A 25,816-nucleotide genomic window follows, 5' to 3' on the forward strand; every position below is an offset into this window, starting at 1 on the left:
GCAGCAGGAGGAGGGAGCAGAGATAAATAATTTATCACCTGTGCCTGCCCCAGCACGGGGAATCCCTGCACAAAGCCATTGCCCGTTGATGCGGCCGCCGATGGCAGAGGAATAAAATAACCAGGAGGAATAAAAACAGGTTTGCCATCTTGCCCTGAGAGTGGAGATGGTGAACAGATACAAAAACCCAGCCCTAAACACCCATGGGGTTACCGTACGTACTTTTTTTTCGTGATATAAGCAAGTAAAAAGAGTCATGCAGATTTATCTGTAATACATGCTAAAGGGGTTGGTTATTTTTTTTTTTTGTGATTTTTTTGTTTTTTTGGGAGTAAAATCATAGAGGTCAGTAGTAATGATGAAAATACGTTCCTGCCATCAGGCACTCGCTCAGTTTCAGTGACAATCAATGGTGTCTCCCCTTAAACAAAGTGCCAGCACTGAACGTAAAATCACTTTCCTTTTTTAGTGTTTTAAAACTCACGTGGCTATATAAATAAAACTCTAGGATGTCTTTTTTTTTCTTTTTTTTTTTTTAATAATAACTAATGAAGTTTTTTTTGTAAATCAATGCCAACGACGTATGTATCATCCCCTCACATTATTTTTTTTTTTTTTTTTGGCAGCTGCTAGGCTTTAACCTGGAATAATTGTAACATGATCATCAAACAAAATAAAAGAAGTCTTCTGTTAACTACTGTTCCCTAAACAGGATATCACAAATCAGTTGGAATTTTTAAAGTCGCTACAAGGTAAATGTTTTTTTTTAACTACTAGAAGGAATTTTCAGATATAAATATATATATAATATATATATTCTGCATACAAAAGGCTCCCGTGAGGCTGATCACCAAGACGCCCTAACAGGGGGAAGGAGAGTTTTAAATGTGAACAAACCCAACACTTGTGAAGTCTCTGTAAATCGTATTTTCTTTTTTTTACCTTCCACTTCCATCCCTGTGTTATCACTGCCTACCGAGTCCTGCGAGTAACTGAAAAAACCCCCCAAAAAAATCCTGCACGTTCTGCTAAAGAGAGCAAGGCGGCAAACTCATTTTTAAAACCTGTTTTGGAGAGAGGTTAAAGCAGAAAGGGGCGGGGCGGGGAAAAGTAAAATATAATCTCGGGGTTATATAAACAGAACCGTGTGTCTGTACAGGCGGCGGCGGCGGCGGCGGGTCAGTCCAGGGGCTGGGGGTCGGCGATGGGCATGGTGTGCAGCACCTCGTCCAGCAGCTGCAGCGCGCGGTGCAGGTGGATCTCGATCCAGCACGGCGTCTCCTTGATGCTCTGCCGCGGGTAGTCGGGCCCCCAGCCCTTGACGAAGCTCATCCGCAGGATGCAGAGCCGCCGCAGGTCGTCCACGCCGATGCCGGCCGCCGCCGAGAGGCCTGGGAGAGCGGGGAGTGTCACTGGGGTGTCACCAGCCTGGGGTGTCACCAGCCTGGGGTGTCACTGCCCCTCTGGGATGTCACTGCCCCCCTGGGGTGTCACCAGCCTGGGGTGTCACCAGCCTGGGGTGTCACCAGCCTGGGGTGTCACTGCCCCTCTGGGATGTCACTGCCCCCCTGGGGTGTCACCAGCCTGGGGTGTCACCAGCCTGGGGTGTCACCAGCCTGGGGTGTCACTGCCCCTCTGGGATGTCACTGCCCCCCTGGGGTGTCACCAGCCTGGGGTGTCACCAGCCTGGGGTGTCACCAGCCTGGGGTGTCACTGCCCCTCTGGGATGTCACTGCCCCCCTGGGGTGTCACCAGCCTGGGGTGTCACCAGCCTGGGGTGTCACTGCCCCTCTGGAATGTCACTGTCCCCCTGGGGTGTCACCAGCCTGGGGTGTCACCAGCCTGGGGTGTCACTGGGGTGTCAGTGTCCCCTGGGGTGTCACCAGCCTGGGGTGTCACCAGCCTGGGGTGTCACTGCCCTGGGGTGTCACCGTGTCCCCTCAGTGCCCCCCTGCGGTGTCACCAGCCTGGGGTGTCAGTGTCCCCCTGGGGTGTCACTGCCCCCCTGGGGTGTCACCAGCCTGGGGTGTCACCAGCCTGGGATGTCACTGCCCCCTGGGGTGTCACCAGCCTGGGGTGTCACCAGCCTGGGGTGTCACTGCCCCCTGGGGTGTCCCCAGCCTGGGGTGTCACCAGCCTGGGATGTCACTGCCCCCTGGGGTGTCACCAGCCTGGGGTGTCACCAGCCTGGGGTGTCACCAGCCTGGGGTGTCACTGCCCCCTGGGGTGTCACCAGCCTGGGGTGTCACCAGCCTGGGGTGTCACTGCCCCCTGGGGTGTCACCAGCCTGGGGTGTCACCAGCCTGGGATGTCACTGCCCCCTGGGGTGTCACCAGCCTGGGGTGTCACCAGCCTGGGGTGTCACTGCCCCCTGGGGTGTCACCAGCCTGGGGTGTCACCAGCCTGGGGTGTCACTGCCCCCTGGGGTGTCACCAGCCTGGGGTGTCACCAGCCTGGGGTGTCACTGCCCCTCTGGGATGTCACTGCCCCCTGGGGTGTCCCCAGCCTGGGGTGTCACTGCCCCTCTGGGATGTCACTGCCCCCTGGGGTGTCACCAGACTGGGGCGTCACTGGGGTGTCAGTGTCCCCTGGGGTGTCACCAGCCTGGGGTGTCACTGCCCTGGGATGTCACCACTGTCACTGCCCTGGGGTGTCACCAGCCTGGGGTGCCACCGGTGTGTCAGTGTCCCCTGAGGTGTCACCAGACTGGGGTGTCACCAGCCTGGGGTGTCACCGGTGTGTCAGTGTCCCCCTGGGGTGTCACTGCTCTGGGATGTCACTGCCCCCCTGGGATGTCACTGCTCCCCTGGGATGTCACTGCCCCCCTGGGGTGTCACCAGCCTGGGCTGTCACTGCCCCTCTGGGATATCACCAGCCTGGGGTGTCACTGGTGTGTCAGTGTCCCCCTGGGATGTCACCAGCCTGGGGTGTCACTGCCCCCCTGGGGTGTCACCAGCCTGGGGTGTCACTGTGTCCCCTCAGTGTCCCCCTGGGCTGTCACCCCTCTGGGCTGTCACCGTGTCCCCTCAGAGCCCCCCTGCTCCTGCCAGTCCTGCCCTTGCTGCCACAGCCCCGCTGCAGGGAATGCACCACTTCCTCTGCATTTATCACTGCTGCATGTCTGGCTGCTGCATTCCTCACTGCTGCACGTCTGACTGTTGCACTTCTCACCGCTGCATTTCTGTCTGCTACATTCCCCACTGCTGCATTTCCCACTGCTGCATTTCCCACTGCTGCATTTCCCACGGCTGCTCTGCCCTCCTGAGCGGGGCTGGGACACACAACTCCCTACAGACACAGCCACGGAATGGGTCTGGACTGGAAGGACCTCAGAGCCCCTCCAGTGCCACCCCCTGCCATGGGCAGGGACACCTCCCACTGTCCCAGGCTGCTCCAAGCCCTGTCCAGCCTGGCCTTGGACACTGCCAGGGATCCAGGGGCAGCCACAGCTGCTCTGGGCACCCTGTGCCAGGGCCTGCCCACCCTCACAGCCACCAATTCCTGCCCCACATCCCATCTGGCCCTGCACAAATCAGAGGGGATGAACCCAAACTCTTTATATCATACAACATATGTAAATTTGCTCTTAGGAAATCCAGTCACAAAACGCTTATTTTTGAGGTTTGCCAAATTCTGCATTTTCAGTGTAAGAACTCTGGGCACCTGCAGGAAGCTGGATTAACAAAGCTGGATTCACCACTCCCTGACGGAGCAGAAATATAAATACAGCTGGCAAACTTCAAAATCTGTCAATTCTGTGAAATCACAAGTATGGGGCTAAGAAAAAAAAAAAAGCGACAAACATTCCTCAAAATGCCTTCGGGAATTTGCAGGACCCCTGAGGAGAGCCACGGGGCAGCAGAGGGAATTCCGTGGCACACACGAAGCAGCCTGAGTCATGTCAGCACTTACACCTCTAAAAGTACTTTGGAACGATTTCAAGAATCCAGAATTTAAGAACTAAGAAAAACACCAGCCTGGAATAATAATAATAAAAAGGAGAGAGGAATAAAAACCATCCTCAGCCTTCCTCAAGAACCTAAATGTTGTTCCTACAGCCAGTGAAGGGCCCTGTTGCCCAGTAATCCCTGTTGTTTGGGGCAATGTTTTTATGAGTTTACACACAAATACATTTCCCAAGCTGGGTCTGAGCAGCCAGAAATGCCTCAGTGTAAAGAAGCAGAGTGGTGATATCTGCCCTTGCACATACAAGTTTTCTGCTGTGCTGCAGGACAGGGAGCAGCCACCTCCACACCCCCTGAAAACCCCAAACTGACACTGTGGGGTGAGCAGAGGGGTGTGGGGCTGGGGCTGGGACAGGGACAGGGTGACAGCCCCACGGCACTGCCCTGTGCAGGGACAGGGACAGGGACAGGGTGCCAGCCCCATGGCAGTGCCCTGTGCAGGGACAGGGACAGGGACAGGGTGACAGCCCCATGGCAGTGCCCTGTGCAGGGACAGGGACAGGGTGCCAGCCCCATGGCAGTGCCCTGTGCAGGGACAGGGACAGGGACAGGGTGCCAGCCCCATGGCAGTGCCCTGTGCAGGGACAGGGACAGGGTGCCAGCCCCATGGCAGTGCCCTGTGCAGGGACAGGGACAGGGTGCCAGCCCCATGGCAGTGCCCTGTGCAGGGACAGGGACAGGGTGACAGCCCCATGGCAGTGCCCTGTGCAGGGACAGGGACAGAGTGACAGCCCCATGGCAGTGCCCTGTGCAGGGACAGGGACAGGGACAGAGCTCCAGCCCCATGGCAGTGCCCTGTGCAGGGACAGGGACAGGGTGACAGCCCCATGGCAGTGTCCTGTGCAGGGACAGGGACAGGGACAGGGTGACAGCCCCATGGCAGTGCCCTGTGCAGGGACAGGGACAGGGACAGGGTGACAGCCCCATGGCAGTGTCCTGTGCAGGGACAGGGACAGGGTGACAGCCCCATGGCAGTGCCCTGTGCAGGGACAGGGACAGGGTGACAGCCCCACGGCAGTGCCCTGTGCAGGGACAGGGACAGGGACAGGGTGACAGCCCCATGGCAGTGCCCTGTGCAGGGACAGGGACAGGGTGACAGCCCCATGGCAGTGCCCTGTGCAGGGACAGGGACAGGGACAGGGTGACAGCCCCATGGCAGTGCCCTGTGCAGGGACAGGGACAGGGACAGGGTGACAGCCCCATGGCAGTGCCCTGTGCAGGGACAGGGACAGGGACAGGGTGACAGCCCCATGGCAGTGCCCCAGACAGGGGCAGGGACACTTGGGGCCCCTCGGGGAGGCAGGGACAGGGACAGGAGGTGCCAGCCCCACAAGCACTGGCCCGGGCAGGGACAGGGACACTCGTGGCCCCTTGGGGATGCAGGGGCAGGGACACTCGAGCCCTCAAGGAGGCAGGGGCAGGGACAGGAGGTCCCATCCCAGGGGCAGTGCCCTGTGCAGGGGCAGAGACACTTGGGGAGGCAGGGGCAGGAACACTCAGGGACACTCAGGGCCCCTCGTGAAGGCAGGGGCAGGGATAGGAGCTGGCAGCCCCAGGGACACTCAGGAGGCAGGGGCAGGGACCCTTGGGGACACTTAGGGACACTCAAGAGGCAGGGGCAGGGTCACTAGGACACTCAGGGGCAGGGTCACCAGGACACCCAGGGGCAGGGTCACTAAGACACCCAGGGGCAGGGTCACTAGGACACTCGGGGAGGAAAGCAGTCAGTACTCACTGATGGCCGGGGCGATGCCGCCCACGGAGCCCGGCCCCGGGATGTTCCCGGCCACGGCGGCGGCCTGGGCTGCGGCGGCTGCCTGCGCTGTGGCCGCCTGCTGCTGCATCTGCCGGTGGCACTGCCGCAGGTCGAACACCTGACAACACCAAACACACACACGGGGTCAGGGGGGTGTCTGCAGCCTGCCCCGCCACACCTGACAGCACCAAACACACACACGGGTCACTGGGGTGCCCATGGCCCCTGCCTCAGCACACCTGGCAACACCAAACACACACACGGGGTCAGGGGGGTGTCTGCACCTTGGCTCTCCCCCACTGCACACCTCATCACACCTGGCAGCACCAAACACACACACAGGTCACTGGGCTGCCCACAACCCCTGCCTCACCACACCTGACAACACCAAACACACACACGGGGGTCAGTGGGGTGCACACAGCCTGCCCCACCACACACCTCATTACACCTGACAGCACCAAACACACACACAGGTCACTGGACTGCCCACATCCTGCTCACACCTCGGCTCTCCCCACACCTGACAACACCAAACACACACACAGGTCACTGGGGTGCATTTATTTCAGTGCCTCCACCAAAACACACAGGTAAAACACCTTGATGTGAGCACTGGGGACACCCAGAGCACACAGGTATAACCCACCTGGGCACACTCACAGCACACAGGTATAACCCACCTGGGCACACTCACAGCACACAGGTATAGCCCACCTGGGCACACTCACAGCACACAGGTATAACCCACCTGGGCACACTCACAGCACACAGGTATAGCCCACCTGGGCACACCCAGGGCACACAGGTATAGCCCACCTGGGCACACTCACAGCACACAGGTATAGCCCACCTGGGTACACTCACAGCACACAGGTATAACCCACCTGGGCACACCCAGAGCACACAGGTATAACCCACCTGGGCACACCCAGAGCACACAGGTATAGCCCACCTGGGCACACCCAGAGCACACAGGTATAACCCACCTGGGCACACTCACAGCACACAGGTATAGCCCACCTGGGCACACCCAGGGCACACAGGTGACCCACCTTGATGTAAGCACTGGGGTATATCTTGTGCACGGCGTCCCCCGGGGCCCTCCCGGCCTCCCTGTCCAGGTAGTAGCTCTGCACGAACACGGCGTGGTCGCTCAGGCAGCGCACCCAGACGTCGCCCTCGCCCTTGCACTCCAGCTGCACGCCCTTGCCTATGTGCAACCTGCAGGGAACACGAGGTGTCACTGGGGGACAGGGCACAGGGGGCTGCTGCAGGGACACCTGACTGGCTGTGACACCCTGGGATGGGGTACAGGGGTCTGTGACACCTGTGAGGGTGTACGGGGACACAGCAGCTGTGACACCTGACTGTGACATCCTGGGATGGGGTATAGGGATCTGTGACACCTGTGAGGGTGTATGGGGACACAGCAGCTGTGACACCTGACTGTGACACCCTGGGACAGTGTATGGGGACCCGTGACAACCTGTGACAGTGTATGGGGACCTGTGACACCCTGAGAGGGTGTATGGGGACACAGCACACAGCAGGGACAGCTGACTGGCTGTGACACCCTGGGATGGGGTACAGGGGTCTGTGACACCCTGTGAGGGTGTATGGGGACACAGCAGCTGTGACACCTGACTGTGACTCCTTGTGAGGGTGTACAGAGACACACACACACAGAGCAGGGACATTTGACCTGTGACACCCTGTGAGGGTGTTCAGGGACCTGTGACACCTTGTGGGGGTGTATGGGGACACAGCAGCTGTGACACCTGACCTGTGACACCCTGTGAGGGTGCACAGGGACACAGCAGTGATATCTGACCTGTGACACCCAGGGACACAGCACACACAGCAGGGACATCTGACCTGTGACACCTCTGAGGGTGCACAGGGACACACAGCAGTGACACCTGACTGTGACACCCAGTGAGGGTGTTCAGGGACCTGTGACACCCAGTGAGGGTGCACAGGGACACAGCAACAGTGACACCTGACTGTGACACCCAGTGAGGGTGTACGGGGACACAGCAGCTCTGACACCTGACTGTGACACCCAGTGAGGGTGTACAGGGACCTGTGACACCCTGGGACCGTATATGGGGACACAGCACACACAGAGCAGGGACATCTGACCTGTGACACCTCTGAGGGTGCACAGGGACACAGCAACAATGACACCTGACTGTGACACCTGTGAGGGTGTACGGGGACCTGTGACACCCTGGGACTGTGTATGGGGACACAGCACACACAGAGCAGGGACATCTGACCTCTGACACCCAGTGAGGGTGTACAGGGACACACAGCAGCGACACCTGACTGTGACACCTGTGAAGGTGTACAGGGACCTGTGACACCTGTGAAGGTGTATGGGGACACAGCAGCTGTGACACCTTACTGTGACACCCAGTGAGGGTGTTCAGAGACCTGTGACACCCAGTGAGGGTGCACAGGGACACAGCAGCAGTGACACCTGACTGTGACACCCTGGGATGGGGTACAGGGGTCTGTGACACCTGTGAGGGTGCACAGGGACACAGCAGCCATGATACCTGACCTGTGACACCTGTGAGGGTGACAGGAACACAGCAGCAGTGACACCTGACTGTGACACCTGTGAGGGTGTTCAGGGACCTGTGACACCCTGTGAAGGTGCACAGGGACACAGCAGCAGTGACACCTGACAGACACCACCACTCTCACTGGCAGCACAGAGCTGGGGCACAAACACACCTGGTTCTGTCTGCAACCCTCACAGGTAGTTTTTTTACAGAGTCACCCAGGAACATCCACAAAGCCAGACTTTAGTTGTTTGTTTGGCCACCTGACGCTTTGATTGTCACAGCGTGACATTTCTGGAGATGTGGAATCATTTCCTTCCACCTCCTTTCAAAGAGGAGGGAAAAAAAAAGAACCCAAAAAAAAAAAAGCTGCAGGATTGCTTCACAGTTCTGTGTGCTTCCACTTCCAAGGGCAGCACAGGCACGGTGAGGAGTGAGAGCCCCGAGCTCTGTGTCAGCCTTCCCCTGCTGCTGTGACAAATCTGTGTGCTGCAGCCATTCTCACATTGTCCAGGGTGTGCAGAGCCAAAATTCAGCCTGCACACACAACGAGTTGAGCTGCTAACTTCACCCCTGAGGGCAGAGAAAAGGAGCTGCTGGAGCAGAACTCAGCTCTGCTGAGCTCCCACAAAGACAGGCTCCAGGGTAACTCACACCGACAGACATTTCCAAGGGAAGGGGACACACAGAACACTAAACGCTGTCAGAGTCACAGACACAGGTGGGGGGTTACCTCGCTCTCTCGATGGCCTCTGTTCTGTGCACGTTGGACAGCTGGCCCAGGCAGAACCGGTCCCCCCCGGAGGGGTCCACGTACCCGTCCACGGTGACAATGGGGCAGCTGGAAGGGACCTTGAACGTCTCCCCGACCTGCACGTCCATCTCAAAGTAGGCGATGGAACACCAGTACTCTGGGGCTGCACAACAGACACAATTCACCAATTAACCACGAGAAACCGCTCCAGACAATCCACTGGCCACTGAGTTTGTCCTGCAGAGAGTGCACACTCACTCACTCACTCACTCACTCAAAGTAGGCGATGGAACACCAGTACTCTGGGGCTGGAAAACAGACACAATTCACTAATTAACTATGAGAAATCCATGAAACCACTCCAGACAATCCACTGGCCACTGCGTTTGTCCTGCAGAGAGTGCACACTCACTCACTCACTCACTCAAAGCAGGCAACTGAACACCAGTACTCTGGGGCTGAACAACAGACACAATTCACCAATTAACCACAAGAAACCACTCCAGACAATCCACTGGCCACTGCATTTGTCCTGCAGAGAGTGCACAAAGACACCATATGCTGCAGCAAACGTGGGCTCATCTTTATCCCAGCACACCCCAGTGCTGGAGGTTTTTGTGCTGCAGATCCTACAAGTCTGTGTGTAGTTCTGTCATTCCACCATCTGCATTCCTACAGCAACCCGCAGCTCCAGCACACAGAAGCAATGGATGCACGGCTGTGCGTGGCTGGGGTGGTGGCACAGACCAGCTCTGACACTGGTCTGGCTGCAGAATCCAGGGAAATCCCCTCTGAGGTGAGGGCAGGGCTCCCCACCCTGCCTGGAGCTGGGAAACAGGAGGCAGGACACGGGGGAAGAGCACCAGAGGTCTGACAGTGACCTGGTGTGAGCTCAGGGACAGGACAGAGCAAGGGGGTATGGGCTGAGGGAGCAGAACAAAATGGTGTGTTCTGAAAGCAAAGAGCTGCGCTCTAACCTCTTCTGGGTGATTCAAAAACTGCCTACAGGGAAAGATGGATACTACAGCAATCTGTGAGGGAAGGAGACTGACTGTCCCCAGAGCATTCATTCCACCATTCAAACACAAACACCTGAGCAGGCAGTGGAAGCTGAACCCAGGCACACCAGGTGACTCCCTACAGCAGTGTCAGTGATTTCTGTGCCACCTGGGGAACCCAAACACCTGAACAGGCACTGGAAGCTGAACCCAGACACACCAGGTGACTCCCTACACCACTGTCAGTGATTTCTGTGTCACCCAGGGAACCCAAACACCCAAGGGAAGCAGTGGAAGCTGACCAGGCACAGCAGGTGACTCCCTACAGCAGTGTCAGTGATTTCTGTGTCACCTGGGAGATTCTACTGGAACCCAAACACCCAAGGGAAGCAGTGGAAGCTGAACCCAGGCACAGCAGGTGATTCCCTACACCACTGTCAGTGATTTCTGTGCCACCTGGGAGGGAGATTCCACTGGAACCCAAACACCTGAGAAAGCACTAGAAGCTGCCCAGGCACAGCAGGTGATTCCCTACAGGAGTGTCAGTGATTTCTGTGTCACCTGGGAGATTCTACTGGAACCCAAACACCCGAGGGAGGCACTGGAAGCTGAACCCAGGCACAGCAGGTGACTCCCTACACCACTGTCAGTGATTTCCGTGTCACCTGGTCTGTCAAACCTCTGGGCTGTTGTGTGCTGCAGTCTCTGTGTCTGGACACCCCAAAACCCACAGCTGCAGTTCCCTGTGGGCTCTGGGGAGCTCAGCAGCTTTGCTGACTGCAGGGATCCATGTCCACGAGAGGGGAGCACAGAACAAACCAGAGAGGTTTGGGTTATAAACGACCTTTCGGGCTCCTCCAGCTCCACCCCTGCCATGGGCAGGCACAAACACCTTCCACCACCCCAGGGTGCTCCAAACTGGCCTGGGGACCCCCAGGGCTGGGGCAGCCACAGCTGCTCTGGGCATTGAGGACTCAAAGGATGAAATTAATAATGTAAAACAATGTGAAACACAGTTTATCTAGAGTTAAGTCCACCCAGCAGTTACCAATGTTTCATTCCTGGCCCTGCTGTAGTAACTGGAGTGAAACCAAACCAGTTTAACTGTTTGGCTTTTCAGCCGTGCAGCTCCCCCTCTGCAGGAACAGCTTTACTGTTGTTAAACACAAAAACCACCCTGCACTGCAGCAGAGAGAGTTTCCCCAGCATGGGCAGACAGCCCTGGACTGACACCTCAAGGGAGGCTCCTGGGAAGCCTCTGAAATGGTCCAGAGAGGAATTCCAGCACCAAAATGCAGGAGGACAGTGCCTTCCCTTCTGGCTGTGCTGGGCTGTGGGTGCTGGGGGGTCAGAGCTGCTCTCAGGGCTGGACTTGGGCACCTGAATTAAAATCTGGTCATATTTCATGTCCCTATTCCAAAAGAGAGACCTGAATTTATTAAAAAAAAAAATCAAAAATATAAATAATATATAAATAAATAAAAAGATATAAATATATATAAAAATTAAAAATATTATAAAATTTTTAAAAAATAAAAAATATTAAAATAATAAATATTTATATAAATTTCATATAAAAATTTATATATAAATATAAATAATTACATATAATATTTATACTAAGATTAAATGATTAATATTTATATTAATATAGATATATAAATATTTATATAAAAATATATATTTATAATTTATATATTTTATATATAAAATATATAAAATATATAAAATATATCTAAATATCTAAATACATATTATATAAATATATAAATATAAAATATTTAATAAATATATAAAAACTACCACATATATAATATATAATTATATATATTATATATATTTTATAATATATTATATATATTATATATAATATAATTATATAATATATATATTATATATACAGTGATTCTATATATATATACTATATATATAAAATACTATAAATATATATGTAAATATAAAAGATATAAAATATATTTATACATATTAAAAATTATTTAAAAATTATAAAAAAATAAGGATTTATCGTACTAAGGTTCCTCTCCTCCCCACAGTATCAGCTCACAGTATTGCACTGCACTGAGTGTTTTACTCACCAGGATGGTTGGATATGGGAGGCTGGAATGCGAGTTCATTGTGAACTGGCCCTTGAAAAGAAAACACACAGTTTAGTTTGTTCCACATGAGCAAAAATAAGTTTTTTCTCCCTTAAATTGGCCTCCCATAAAACCACCCCTCACCAGCCCCATCAACCACAGAACAAGCTGTCCAGCCTGCTGTGGACTCAATCACAAGAAACAAAACCACTCAAGACGGATAAAAGCCCCAGAAAACATTATTTTCTAAAGGAGAATAAACTGCACACAACCCTGGGATCAGATAATTCTGTCCCCTGGAGGATCTGGGTCCCCTGGAGGCAGCAGGGAACGGGGAGGAGAGGCTCAAACACAGAATTTTGTTATAAATTACAGCAGCTTTTACAACAAGCTGTCAGGCCTGGGGAGGTGTGACAGGTGAGGAACAGCAGCAGCCAAGAAAAGCTCAGTGTGGCAGCACCAGCCACTCACAAATATTAATGCTGGAGCTGAAAATACATTTATAGCCCGTCCTCAGTGCTCCTGACAGCTGATATTCCTGACAAATGACAGGATGAATGGGCTGGGATCCTCACAGAATAAAGGAGTGAATTTTAGTGACTGTCTGAACCACGGGTTTATTAAAAAAGACAGGCTGAAAAGACACTCTGAATTAAATTTACAGTACATTCTCCACTAATAACACCCACTGCATAGAGGTGATCTGAATTAGAATATGTGTTCTGTCTTCTAGTATAGAATATATATTATATATTCTAATGCAGGGAACATTCTAATAAAAACTGTATGAGAAAATAAAGAACTGTTCTAGCTTTTGGCTACAAAATTCAGAAATCTCTTGTTTGTGTGGCAGTTTTTATATCTGCTACAGCCCTACAACAGAAGCTTGGCCACTTTTTCCCCCCATCCCATCTCCTGTACCTTAAAATAATAATTTGTTTTCCTATTTCATAGATGAAAAATCTGCTCAAGTCTGTGTGTTAATGCACCCATGAACTGACAATACTTTACTGCACAAGGTTTCACCAAGTGCTTTAAAACTGGCCAAAGTGCACGGACACATCTTCCAAAGCTTAGCATGATTTAAAAACCTCCAAAAAAACCACAAAAAACAGGCAAGAATTTCCAAGTTTGGAAAGAAAAAAAAAAAAATTTTAAACGCTACATTGTGCATCAGGTTCCTTCTGTGCAGGGGAAACGTTCAGTGCGAGGGAGATGGTGAGTGCAAGGCTGGTGAGGTTTGGAGGAGAGGGTCAGCAGGGCAAGGGGATTCTGTGCAGTTTGGTGTGACAGCTGTGACTGGATGTGTGACACAGAGGAACCCTTGCAGGAATCTCTCTGGGGGCTGCTGCAGTGGAATTCTGTGCAATTTGGTGTGTGTCAGGGGAGTGACTGGATGTGTGACACAGAGGAATCCTTGTGGAACCTCTCTGGGGGCTGCTGCAGTGGGATTCTGTGCAGTTTGGTGTGAGAGGAGTGATTTGAGGTGTATCACAGAGGAATTCCTGCAGCTCTCAGAGCTCCTGATGGCTGCTGCAGTGGAATTCTGGGCAGTTTGGTGTGAGAGGAATTAATGATGTGTGACACAGAGGTGTCCCTGCAACTCCCTGAGCTCCTGCAGTGGGATTCTGTGCAGTTTGGTGTGTGAGAGGAGTGATTTGAGGTCTAACATAGAGGAATCCCTGCAGGAACCTCTCTGGGGCTGCTGCAGTGGAATTCTGAGTAGTTTGGTGTGTGAGAGGAGTGATTTGAGGTCTAACATAGAGGAATCCCTGTGGAACCTCTCTGGGGGCTGCTGCAGTGGAATTCCGTGCAGTTTGGCATGAGGAGTGATTTGAGGTGTAAGACAGAGGAATCCCTGCAACTCTCAGAGCTCCTGCAGTGGGATTCTGTGCAGTTTGGTGTGAGAGGAGTGATTTGAGGTCTAACATAGAGGAATCCGTGGAACCTCTCTGGAGCTGCTGCAGTGGAATTCTGTGCAGTTTGGCATGAGGAGTGATTTGAGGTGTATCACAGAGGAATCCCTGCAACTCTCAGAGCTCCTGCAGTGGGATTCTGTGCAGTTTGGTGTGTGAGAGGAGTGACTGGATGTGTGACACAGAGGAATCCCTGCAGGAACCTCTTTGGGGGCTGCTGCAGTGGGATTCTGTGCAGTTTGGCGTGACAGGAATGACTGGATGTGTGACACAGAGGTGTCCCTGCAGCTCCCAGAGCTCCTGGTCACTGCTGCAGTGGGATTCTGTGCAGTTTAGTGGGTATAGAGGAGTGACTGGATGTGTGACACAGAGGAATTCCTGCAGCTCCCAGAGCTCCTGGTCACGGCTGCAGTGGAATTCTGTGCAGTTTGGTGAGAGAGGAGTGACTTGAGGTCTAACATAGAGAAATCCCTGCAGGAACCTCTCTGGGGGCTGCTGCAGTGGGATTCTATGCAGTCTGGTCTGTGTGAGAGGAGTGATTTGAGGTCTAACATAGAGGAATCCCTGTGGAACCTCTCTGGGGGCTGCTGCAGTGGAATTCTGAGTAGTTTGGTGTGTGAGAGGAGTGATTTGAGGTCTAACATAGAGGAATCCCTGTGGAACCTCTCTGGGGGCTGCTGCAGTGGGATTCTGTGCAGTTTGGTGTGCCAGGTATGACTGGATGTGTGACACAGAGGTGTCCCTGCAGCTCCCAGAGCTCCTGGTCACTGCTGCAAGTGGAATTCTGTGCAGTCTGGTGTGAGAGGAGTGATTTCACATGTAACACAGAGGAATCCCTGCAGCTCTCAGAGCTCCTGCAGTGGGATTCTGTGCAGTTTGGTGTGAGAGGAGTGATTTGAGGTCTAACATAGAGAAATCCTTGCAGCTCTCAGAGCTGCTGGTCACTGCTGCAAGTGGAATTCTGTGCAGTTTGGTGTGAGAGGAGTGATTTCACATGTATCACAGAGGAACCCCTGCAGGTCCCAGAGCTCCTCCAGTGGGATTCTGTGCAGTTTGGTGTGTGTGAGAGGAATAACTGGTGTGTAACACAGAGGAACACCTGTGGAATCTCTCTGGGGGCTGCTGCAGTGTGGAGCACAGCTCAGGCTGTGAGGAGCTGGGAGAGAGGGGCAGAGGACACAGGGGCAGAGGACACAGGGACAGAGGACACAGGGACAGCCCAGAGGCAGGAGAAGGGGCAGGAGGGGATCCGGGCAGGGCTTACAGTAGTGTCCGGGGTGCATGGGCGGGTGGTGCTGCAGGTGTCCGTTCTGGTGGTGCGGGATGGTGGGCGTGTAGGCGGCCGTGCGGCTCCCCGTCCAGCTGGTGGTACTGTCTGCAACGACAACAAACCGTGTCCCGGGGGGCCCCCAGAGCTCCCTCACGGCCTCTCCTGCTCCTGGGCTCTCGGACGGCGGGCTGAGCCAGCCGGGAGGCGCAGACGGGGATACTCACTGTGGTGGTAAGTGGCTGGCTGGGCTGTGAACCCATTCTGCTGAGCTCCTGGCTGGGGCCCTGACGCAATCTGTAAGAGTCCATCACTATGGCTACCTGTCAATATACTGGGAGGTTGACCTGGTAAAAGAACACACTACCTATTCATGAACGTTCCAAAAGGTTGATTAAGAAGAGCTCAGCACTACTGGGTAGGGAAATACACCCCATTTAAGGGCTCTGCAACACACGGCTCACACAGCTTTGCTTTAAGTAGTTTTTTGTTTGGTTTTTTTTTTTTTTTTTTCCACCCGCCAGGAAACTCGGGGCAAAATGTTCTGCATCAGGTAATTTAATTCTGACCCTCTCAACGTTCCAGGGGCAGGAGAATGCAGAGAACTCTGTTTATCAGCCCCATCTCTGCCCACATCTCGTTTTTCAGGGAAGCAGAGGAGGTGCCACAACTTTTACTGGGCTGGAAGAGGTTGAGTGTGAATCCAAACGGGACAACAGCAGGTCCAGTGAGCTGCTTGTTTTCACCCTGTTTTAACTACTGTTCCTAAGGAGGACAGACACTCACTTTTATTTGTTCCTCCAAAACATTCTGAGCAGTGTTTTGTTTTTATCAACACTGCTTCGGTAAAGCTGCACACCACACTGGACTCAGAAAGCCCCTGCATTTTTTTTTTTTTCATCCTAAATAAATATTTCAAGAATTATCTAAGATTAAAACTACAGATATTTCAGAACAGGTTTACCAGAATTTAACTGCAAAAGTCTTTAGTTCAGCCATTAACACTAAACTTATCAACACTATCACACTTGCACTCTCAAACTGGTGTGGCTAGCAGAGTTTAACACATTGAGAACCTGCAGTAAAAAATAAAAATTAGCTTTTTTTTCCTCCACGTCCACTTGCCTCCAATGATTACTGCACTGATGAGAAAAGGTTAGTGACTATAAAGTGATGAAAAGGCAGTACAATTAACTACCCATACCCTTTTTATCTCTGCTGGAGACAAATAAAGACACAGTGACTTTACAGACATCAGCCAAAGAGTCGTCAGCTAAAATTAACGAACATTATCAAAACTGTGGTGCCACAACTCAAATCTGGTAACGAAATCATTGATGTTCAGTGATTTCTGGTAATGAAATCAGTGATTTTTAATGTGACACCTCTCCCAGGGTGGAGGGAATGGGCTGCAGGAGGCTCTGAGTGTTTTCTGTCCTGGAAAAAAGGGTGGCCCTGCTGCTGGGACACCAAACCCTCCCCCTTGCACCAGACACAAGGAAAAACAGCAAAAAACTCCAAGGCAGCACTCCATCCAACACACTGAGGAAAATATTGACTGGGGCTGGTGGCACAGCACAACAATATAAAAACAGTGGTGTTAAAACTGGAAGGCTCAAGAATTGCCTGAAGATCTGCCACCTTACTGCACCTGCATTTGCTGCAATAAACGACACAACTCTGTGATTTCTATGGAAATTACCAAATAAATAGCCATAGTGCTCTGTTGGAAGTCAATTGTAATGTTCTGTGGCAACAATCAAGTAACAGCCATAATGCTCTGTCATAAGTCAATTTTATGGCAATTAATGCTCTGTTAGCAGTCAATCATAACATTCTGTGGCAAAAAAACAAATAATAGCCATAATGCTCTGTTAGAATTCAATTGTAACGTTCTATGGCAATAATAAAATAATAGCCATAGTGCTCTGCTATAATTCAACTGTAATGTTCTATGGCAAAAATCAAATAATAGCCATAATGCTCTGTTAGAATTCAATTGTAACATTCTATGGCAATAATCCAATAATAGCCACAATGCTCTGTCAGGAGTCAATTGTAACGTTCTATGGCAAAAATCAAAAAACAGCCAAAATACTCTGTCAGGAGTCAACTGTAACATTCTGTGGCAATAATCAAATAATAGCCATAGTGCTCTGCTAGAATTCAATTGTAATGTTCTATGGCAATAATCAAATAATAGCTATAGTGCTCTGTTAGGAGTCAACTGTAACATTCTATGGCAAAAAAATCAAATAATAACCACAATGCTCTGTTAGAATTCAACTGTAACATTCTATGGCAAAAATCAAAATACAGCCAAAATACTCTGTTAGAAGTCAATTGTAACATTCTGTGGCAATAATCAAATAATAGCCACAATGCTCTGTCAGGAGTCAATTGTAATGCTCTATGGTAATAATCAAATAATAGCCACAATGCTCTGTTAGGAGTCAATCATAACATTCTGTGGCAAAAATCAAAAAACAGCCATAGTGCTCTGCTAGAATTCAATAGTAATGTTTTATGGCAATAATTAAATAATAGCCATAGTGCTCTGTTAGGAGTCAATCATAACATTCTGTGGCAATAATCAAATAATAGCCATAGTGCTCTGTTAGAATTCAACTGTAACATTCTGTGGCAATAATTAAATAATAGCCATAGTGCTCTGTCAGAAGTCAGTCATAACATTCTATGGCAAAAATCAAATAATAGCCATAATCTCTGTCAGAAGTCAATTGTAATGTTCTATGGCAAAAATCAAATAATAGCCACAATGCTCTGTTAGAATTCAATTGTAAGGTTCTGTGGCAAAAATCAAATAATAGCCATAATGCTCTATTAGAATTCAATTGTAACATTCTATGGCAAAAAAATCAAATAATAACCACAATGCTCTACTTGAATACAATTGTAACATTCTATGGCAAAAATCAAAAAACAGCCATAGTGCTCTGCTAGAATTCAATAGTAATGTTTTATGGCAATAATCAAATAATAGCCACAATGCTCTATTAGAATTCAATTGTAATGTTCTGTAGCAATAATCCAATAATAGCCATAGTGCTCTGTCAGGAGTGAACTGTAACATTTTGAGGCTGAATCTGTGGCACAGACAGAAGGGTGCTGCAGCACTGGTGCAGTGCCAGTGTCCACGAAATAAAAAAACCACACAGAGCAGGGCAGTGCTGCTCCCAGCTAACACCTGATGCTGAGATAAAAAAGTGAAATAAAAAAGCAGAGAGCAGGACAGCCCAGTGCTCCCAGCTAACACCTGATGCTGAAATAAAAAATAAAAAATAAAAAGGACACAGGGGCTCAGTGCTGCTCCCAGCTAACACCTGATGCTGACACCTGATGCTAACTCCTGATGCTGAAATAAATAAAAAAGCACAGGGCTGCTCCCAGCTAACACCTGATGCTGAAATAAAAAATAAAAAAATAAAAATAATAATAAAAAATAAAAAAATAAAAAGGACACAGGAGCCCAGTGCTGCTCCTGGCTAACACCTGATGCTGAAATAAAAAAGTGAAATAAAAAAAAACACAGAGCAGCCCAGTGCTTATCCCAGCTAACACCTGATGCTGAAATAAATAAAAAAGCACAGGGCTGCTCCCAGCTAACACCTGACGCTGAAATAAAAAAGAAATAAAAAAGCAGAGAGCAGGGCAGCCCAGTGTTCCCAGCTAACACCTGATGCTGAAATAAATAAAAAAGCACAGAGCTGCTCCCAGCTAACACCTGATGCTGAAATAAGAAAGTGAAATTAAAAAGCACAGGGCAGCCCAGTGCTTAAGTGGTAATTTAAGCTACTCCCAGCTAACACCTGATGCTGAAATAAAAAATAAAAAATAAAAAGGACACAGGAGCCCAGTGGTGCTCCCAGGTAACACCTGATGCTGAAATAAATAAAAAAGCACAGAGCAGGGCAGTGCTCCTCCCAGCTAACACCTGATGCTAACTCCTGATGCTGAAATAAATAAAAAAGCACAGGGCTGCTCCCAGCTAACATCTGATGCTGAAATAAATAAAAAAGCACAGAGCAGGGCAGTGCTGCTCCCAGCTAACACCTGATGCTGACACCTGCTGCTAACTCCTGATGCTGACACGGAGGGCCCAGCGGCTCATCCCCGCCCTGTGCCGGACCCTCGGGGGGCCCAGCCCGGCGCAGCCCGCCCTGCCCTTACTTGTGGAGGCCACGGGAATGTTGGGGAAGTTGGTGGTGCTGGTGGTGCTGGCCTCGCTGGGCGCCAGCAGGGCCGGGGCGCTGTAGGGCTCGGAGGAGGCGCGCTGGCTGGGCGGGTGCTGGATGGTCTGCACAGAGTGACCCTCGGCCGACGACAGCGACGGCTGCCCCTCGTAGTCGTGCACGTACTCGTCCTTCACCAGCATGCTGGAGGGAGCTGTGGGGACATGGGGACAGCAGTGTCACACACACAAGGCCATCAGAGCCACCAAAGCCACAGCAAGGTGGTGGCAGGCAGCATTTAAACCCAGCCAAAGTGTTCCCCTCAATTGCGGATAAACTATATAAATAAAACTCTTGGATGTCTTTTTTTTTTTTTTTTTTTTTTTTTTAATAACTAATGAAGGTTTTTTTTGTTTTTTTGGGAGTAAAATCGTAGAGGTCAGTAGTAATGATGAAAATACGTTCCTGCCATCAGGCACTCGCTCAGTTTCAGTGGCAATCAATGCCGCAGGCTGGGTGTCTCCCCTTAAACAAAGTGCCAGCACTGAACGTATCAGTTTCCTTTTTTAGTGTTTTAAAACTCACGTTTTAAATATATAAAACTATAAAATATAGTTATAGGCTATATAAATAAGTTATAAATAAGTTATAGTTATATAAATATATATATATAGTGATATATATATATAGTTATATATATATAGTTATATATATATAGTTATATATATAAATAAGTTATAGTTATAGGCTATATAAATAAAACTCTAGGATGTCTTTTTTTTTTTTTTTTTTTTCTTTTTTTAATAACTAATGAAGTTTTTTTAAATCAATGCCAACGACGTATGTATCATCCCCTCACTTTTTTTTTTTTGGCAGCTGCTAGGCTTTAACCTGGAATAATTGTAACATGATCATCGACAAAATAAAAGAAGTCTTCTGTTAACTGCTGTTCCCTCGGCTCAGCACCACGACACTCTGAGCTCTGTTTATTCTGCCCTCACTCCCCAAGAACCAGCACAATCAGCCCCACAGCACCAGCCTGAAACAGCATTTTGCTTGTCACTGCATGCAGTTAATAAAGAAAATAATGTGTTTTTTCCCAAGCAGATGGATGTCAGTGAAGGGGCAGCTCAGAGCACAACGCTCTAAGATGTTTATTCTGCCCTCACTCCCCAAGAACCAGCACCATCAGCCCCACAGCACCAGGCTGAAACAGCTTTTTGCTCCCCAGCTCAGCACTGCATGCAGTTAATAAAGAAAATAATGTGTTTTTTTTCCCAAGCAGCTGGATGTCAGTGAAGGCAGAAGCCAAGGAGGCAATTTCGGAATACAAGCAGGGACACAGGCAGGGCTCCCACAGAAAACACAGATTTGTGAACACGGCACATAAAGTTCATGTGTCCCTGGAGTGTCTTTAGCAGCTCCCATTGGAACTGACTGGAAAATCAGATTCACATTCAAGGAACCACGGGAAGCCACTCCAGGTTCAGCAGAGTGCCCAGTAATTCAGATTTCTGCACACACAGATAGGGAATTACCACCACAGCAATTTATTCTTTATGTGCTGTTAACTCACATTACTTCCCCTGCTCCTTTCTTTACATATTTTAAAATATGTAAAACCTGCTGCAAGACCAGGAGCAGGACAAGGAATGTTTATGGTGTATTTAGTGCTGGCGTTAAATAATGAAATAATTTCATTAAATAATGGAAAATGCTGGAATTACCAGCAATTTATTCTATATGTGCTATTAACTCACATTACCTCCCCTGCTCTTTTCTAAAGCAGATTAAAATATGTAAAACCTGCTGCAAGACCAGGAGCAGGACAAGGAAATGTTTATGGTGTATTTAGTGCTGCTGTTAAATAATGAAATAATTTCATTAAATAATGGAAAATCAGCTCTGATTTGGTAGAGAAGGATTAATTTTTCAGAAGATACAGGTAATAATGCAAATTAGCAGAGATGAGCACAGGGGTTAAAGCTCCTCAAGTTAAGTTTGCTGGGAAGTTTGGTGGGTTTTTTTTCTAATTCATTTTTGCTTGGACACTTTTAATAACGTGCTAAAATCACTGGATCACACAAATTTCTTCCTCCATCCCTTTCCTCCGGGAGGAGAATAAAACAAGCTCTGAAATGAAGCAGTTACCAGCTGTACCATCTCAGATTCCTGAATAATGTCATTATCACAATCATGTCGAGATTTCACATCCAATCCTTCTCGAGCTTCGGGGGAAAAGCAAGAACACCAGAACTCCTTTATCCAACTGCAGAATTAATTACAGGAATGCTATTCTTTTCTTCTCATCCTGCCTATGAAATCACGTTTAGCATTCCCAATCCAATTAATTAACATATCATACAGGTGCACGGGGTTTTAGGCACCTTTTTCTATTAACCAGCCAGGAGATTTTTGGTTTTCTGTTGGGTTTCAGGAAGCTGTGAAAGGGGGACGTAGCTGTGAGATTTTTGGTTTTCTGTGGAGTTTCACAGGCAGGAAGATGTGAAAAGGGGATGTAGCTGTGAGATTTTTGGTTTTCTGCTGGGTCTCACAGGCAGGAAGATGTGAAAAGGGGATGTAGCTGTGAGATTTTTGGTTTTCTGTTGGGTCTCACAGGCAGGATGAGGGTGTAGCTATGGGTTTGGCTGGAGGCTGTGCCCCGGGGATTGATTGATGGATGCTCTGAGATGGTACTGGGCTGGTTTTTGGCAGGCAGAGGCACAAAAGCAGCTCTGCAGGGCCCCCAGAGAGGCAGAGGGGTGAGCTGAGGGCTCACACCAACAAACACTCACCTGAACTCTGCAGTGTCAGCCCCGAGAGATCTTTGAAGAGAACACAGAGACAAGGGGGTGCGGGGGAAATGTGTTCACAGGCGTTAAAACGTGTTCAAACATCCATCAGACTTTAAAAATCACTGCAGACCCTACTGATTAGACCTCTTCCACCAGCAGACAACCCTCCCCTGCTAATTCACTCCCAGGATGCACAACCACAGCAGGAACTGTGTGCAAACCCAAAAAAACAAAAAGGATTAAACAACACCCACAGCCTTTCCCTTCACATCTGGAACAAAGATTAAAGAAAAACCGCACTAACAAAGTGCAGTTATTACGAAGGGTAATTTATAATCGGATCATTAAAAATTAATTAATTTACAATCAGATCATTAACAGTTAATGTTTTTAACCCAGGCCTGTGTTTTCTACCCCCAGAAACGTTTGAAATGTCACCTCCCCTGTCCCCAAGCCCAAGCCAGGGCTGCACTCACCGATGCCGGGCGACACCACGCGCTCGTAATGGTAAGGGTTCACACAGACACTGTCACACTTGAGGTCAAAAGCATACTGACAGTATTTAACGTGCTTGAGTTCATTTTTGTGAAGGTCGGGCCACCTCCAGAGCCGGGCGTAGATCACGTGAGGGAATCCCTTGCGGCCAGCCACCTGAAAATCAGACACAGGAATGATGGGGAAAATGGCATTTCACACAGTGAGAGACAGCAGAAAAGGGAAAGGGGATAAACAACACTACACCCTCTCTCCATCACCAAAATAATAAATCACGTGAGGGAATCCCTTGCGGCCAGTCACCTGAAAATCAGACACAGGAATGATGGGGAAAATGGCATTTCACACAGTGAGACAGAGGCAGAAAGGGGAAGGGGATAAACAACACTACGCCCTCTCTCCATCATCAAAATAATGAATTAAAAAACCCCAAAAGGTGGTGTAAAGTTTGTGTAAAGTTTGTGTAAGGTTTACCCAAGTTCTGCGCCCAGCAGAAACAAGTTTCTGTAGGGTTTTGCCACAGTCAAGTGGGTGTTGGGAAAGATGGGACAGGAAGGACTTATGGATATGATTGTCTGGTAAGAAATACTGCAGATGTAAAACCTGTGAGTGAAATGGAAATGAAAGCCAGTTTTGGGATGTGAGCATGGCAGGCAGGAAAACGGTGATGAGCTGGAGATGGGTTGAAAGACAGGAAAACAAAAGGACTCAGGAGTGTTGCCTTTCCACCCTGCCAAAGGCATCAGGGAGAAAACAGATCAGAAATGTAGCTTTTAGAGTTTAGAATATAAAATGCCATGGTAATGTAGTAGTTCTCATAGGCTGCATGCAAAGTTTGTAGGTTTTGTATCTTGCATGGGCTGGTCACTGTAAATTAGAATATTCAACACAAAACGAGATAGAATGGATTGTGACAAGGTGATCGCTCTCTTCTCTCTTACTCTCTTTCACCCTTCCCCTCTCTTCTCTTTACTCTCCTGTTCTGCCCCTCTGCCCTCTCACCTCTCCCCTTTTTCCCCCCTTATCTCTCTTCCATCTCTCTCTCCCCATTCTCTCTTTAGGGCTTTGTTGGTGGCTGAAGGCAAAGCCCTCTTTACCCACCACCCTTGTAATAATAAACCCACGTGTCTCTAGAACATCTCAGCTCTGCAAAGCTCCTTGTCCCACCATCCACAGAAATTTCTCCAAGTGGGAGCTGTGATTCTGAGGTAAAAAACACTGGACACAAAACAGCAGGAGCAGAACTTGTGCTTGAGGCACCAGGGACAGTCACCTTCCCCAGGATGTGAAGGAGATTTGCCCCAGAAGAAGAAAAATGAGGTGCTGGGCTACACTGTCAGGAATTTACAACCAGAAGAATGCCATCCATAAGAAAAAAAAAAAAAAAAATTTAAAAAATGCTTCTAGGGTAGATAAGAGCTGGAACAAGGAGTGCAACCCAAGCTGTGCAGGTGCAGAGCACTGATGACACAAGGCTGACACAAACTCTCAGTGCAGACTCCCTGCAGCACCTTCTTAGATGGTTTATCCTCCTTTATACTCCTTTATACTCTTCTATACTGTCTTTATTCTCCTGACCAACACAGAGCCAACAGAAGCTGGCAGTGAAAACACCAGGATAAACTGAATTTGTTACATGACTCTGGTGTTTACTGCCACACACACACACTCAGTTAGAGTGGCTGATCCAATGCCTCCTGCTCTGTTGGGAAAGAGGACAGGAAGGACTTATGGATATGACTGGATGGCAAGAAATATTGCAGATATAAAACCTGAGTGAAATAGGAATGAAAGCCAGTTTGGAGATGTGAGCATGGCAGGCAGGAAGACGGGGATGAGCTGACAAAAGGACAGGAATGTTGCCTTTCCACCTTGGCAAAGGCATCCGGGAACAAGGGCATGAGAAAGGAGTCTATAGAGAGTAAAATGACATGGTGATGTAGTAGTTCTCACAGGCTGCATGCAGAGTTTGTAGGTTTTGTATCTCACGCCGGTTGGTCAATGTGAAATAGAATATTCAACAGAAAAAAGGATAAATTGTATTGTCACAAGAGGATCGCTCTCTTCTCTGCTCTTCTCCCCTCTCTTGTCCTGGCTCTCCTCCCTTTTGCCCTCACCTCTCTCCTCTGGCCCTCTCACCCTTCTTCCCTCACCTCTCTTGGCCCATCCCCTCTCCTCTCTCTCACCTCACTTGCTCCTGTTTTCTCCCCACGTTTTTCCCCTGCTCCTGCCCCGTTTTTCCCCCTGAGCTCTCTTCTCTCTCTCTCTCCCCTTTCTCTCTTTAGGGCTTTGCTCCAGCCCAGGCTGGTGGCTGAAGGCAAAGCCCTCTTTACCCACCACCCTTGGAATAATAAACCCCCGTGTTTCTAGAACATCTCAGCTCTGCAGAGTTCCTTGTCCCTGCCATCCACGGAAAAAATTCCTACACTGCTCCTTTTGGGAAAAAAAAAAATAAAAAATAACCAAACAAAAAACTACTGCAGCAGCCCAGAGCTCCAGTCATGAAAGAAGGTACAAACAGGGGTGAGGGCAGACAGAAAAGAAGAGCTACTCTCCCTCAGCACTCCAGGATTCTGTGTCACCTACTCCAACTCCGCTGGGAGGAAAAGCAGGTTTTTTTTCCATTGGTACCGACCTGCAGCCTCCCGTCCAGCGTCCTCTGTATGGTGACACACTTGCTGGGGTGAGCCCCGTTGGTGGTGATGGCCGTGATCAGGGAATCCAGCTCATCCTTCTTCTCCTTGAGCTTCTTGACCAGGCTCTCGATGGCGCGCTTGGCGAAGGTCTCGCTCTCCCCGCCCTGCCGGTGGCACATCAAGCTGTGGACAATGCTCAGACAAGCGTCGTTACTTGTTGGCGTGTTGGTAATAGACATATTGTCCATTTGTCACAGCTTTTTTTTTGTTTTTTTCTGCAGGCCAGATGTCGTTTTGTGAGGTTTTTTTGGGTAGGAGGGGCTGTTATGGCTTTTGGAGCTGATGGACGAGAGGTGATCCCAAGTTAAGTGT

General features: G+C 49.5%; 1 protein-coding gene across 2 annotated transcripts; it reads right to left on the reverse strand.

The window, feature by feature from the left end:
* Positions 1-293: 293 nt before the first annotated feature.
* SMAD4 (SMAD family member 4) lies at positions 294-25,810 on the reverse strand. 2 transcript variants are annotated; one of them, XM_083882826.1, is made up of 11 exons: positions 25,444-25,810; positions 22,790-22,964; positions 22,314-22,343; positions 19,517-19,732; positions 15,553-15,672; positions 15,323-15,433; positions 12,143-12,193; positions 9,028-9,211; positions 6,777-6,945; positions 5,701-5,839; positions 294-1,391 (listed from the first exon to the last, which is right to left on the reverse strand). In XM_083882826.1, exons 1-11 carry the CDS (start codon positions 25,690-25,692, stop codon positions 1,180-1,182), a joined length of 1,656 nt encoding a protein of 551 aa, XP_083738952.1. In that variant the 5' UTR covers positions 25,693-25,810; the 3' UTR covers positions 294-1,179. The 2 variants fall into 2 exon arrangements, with proteins under 2 accessions (XP_083738952.1, XP_083738953.1); XM_083882827.1 differs by lacking the exon at positions 15,553-15,672.
* Positions 25,811-25,816: the final 6 nt, after the last annotated feature.

This window comes from Zosterops lateralis, assembly GCF_965231275.1.
Source record: "Zosterops lateralis genome assembly, chromosome: Z".
Classification (NCBI taxonomy): Eukaryota; Metazoa; Chordata; class Aves; order Passeriformes; family Zosteropidae; genus Zosterops; species Zosterops lateralis.

Coding starts and splice junctions, on each gene's coding strand:
- SMAD4 (XM_083882826.1), bottom strand. CDS start 25,692: ATGGACAATATGTCTATTACCAACACGCCAACAAGTAACGACGCTTGT. Junction 22,965..25,443: donor CGCTGGACGGGAGGCTGCAG/GTCGGTACCAAT, acceptor TCTGATTTTCAG/GTGGCTGGCCGCAAGGGATT. Junction 6,946..9,027: donor GAGGCCATCGAGAGAGCGAG/GTAACCCCCCAC, acceptor TGTTCCCTGCAG/GTTGCACATAGGCAAGGGCG.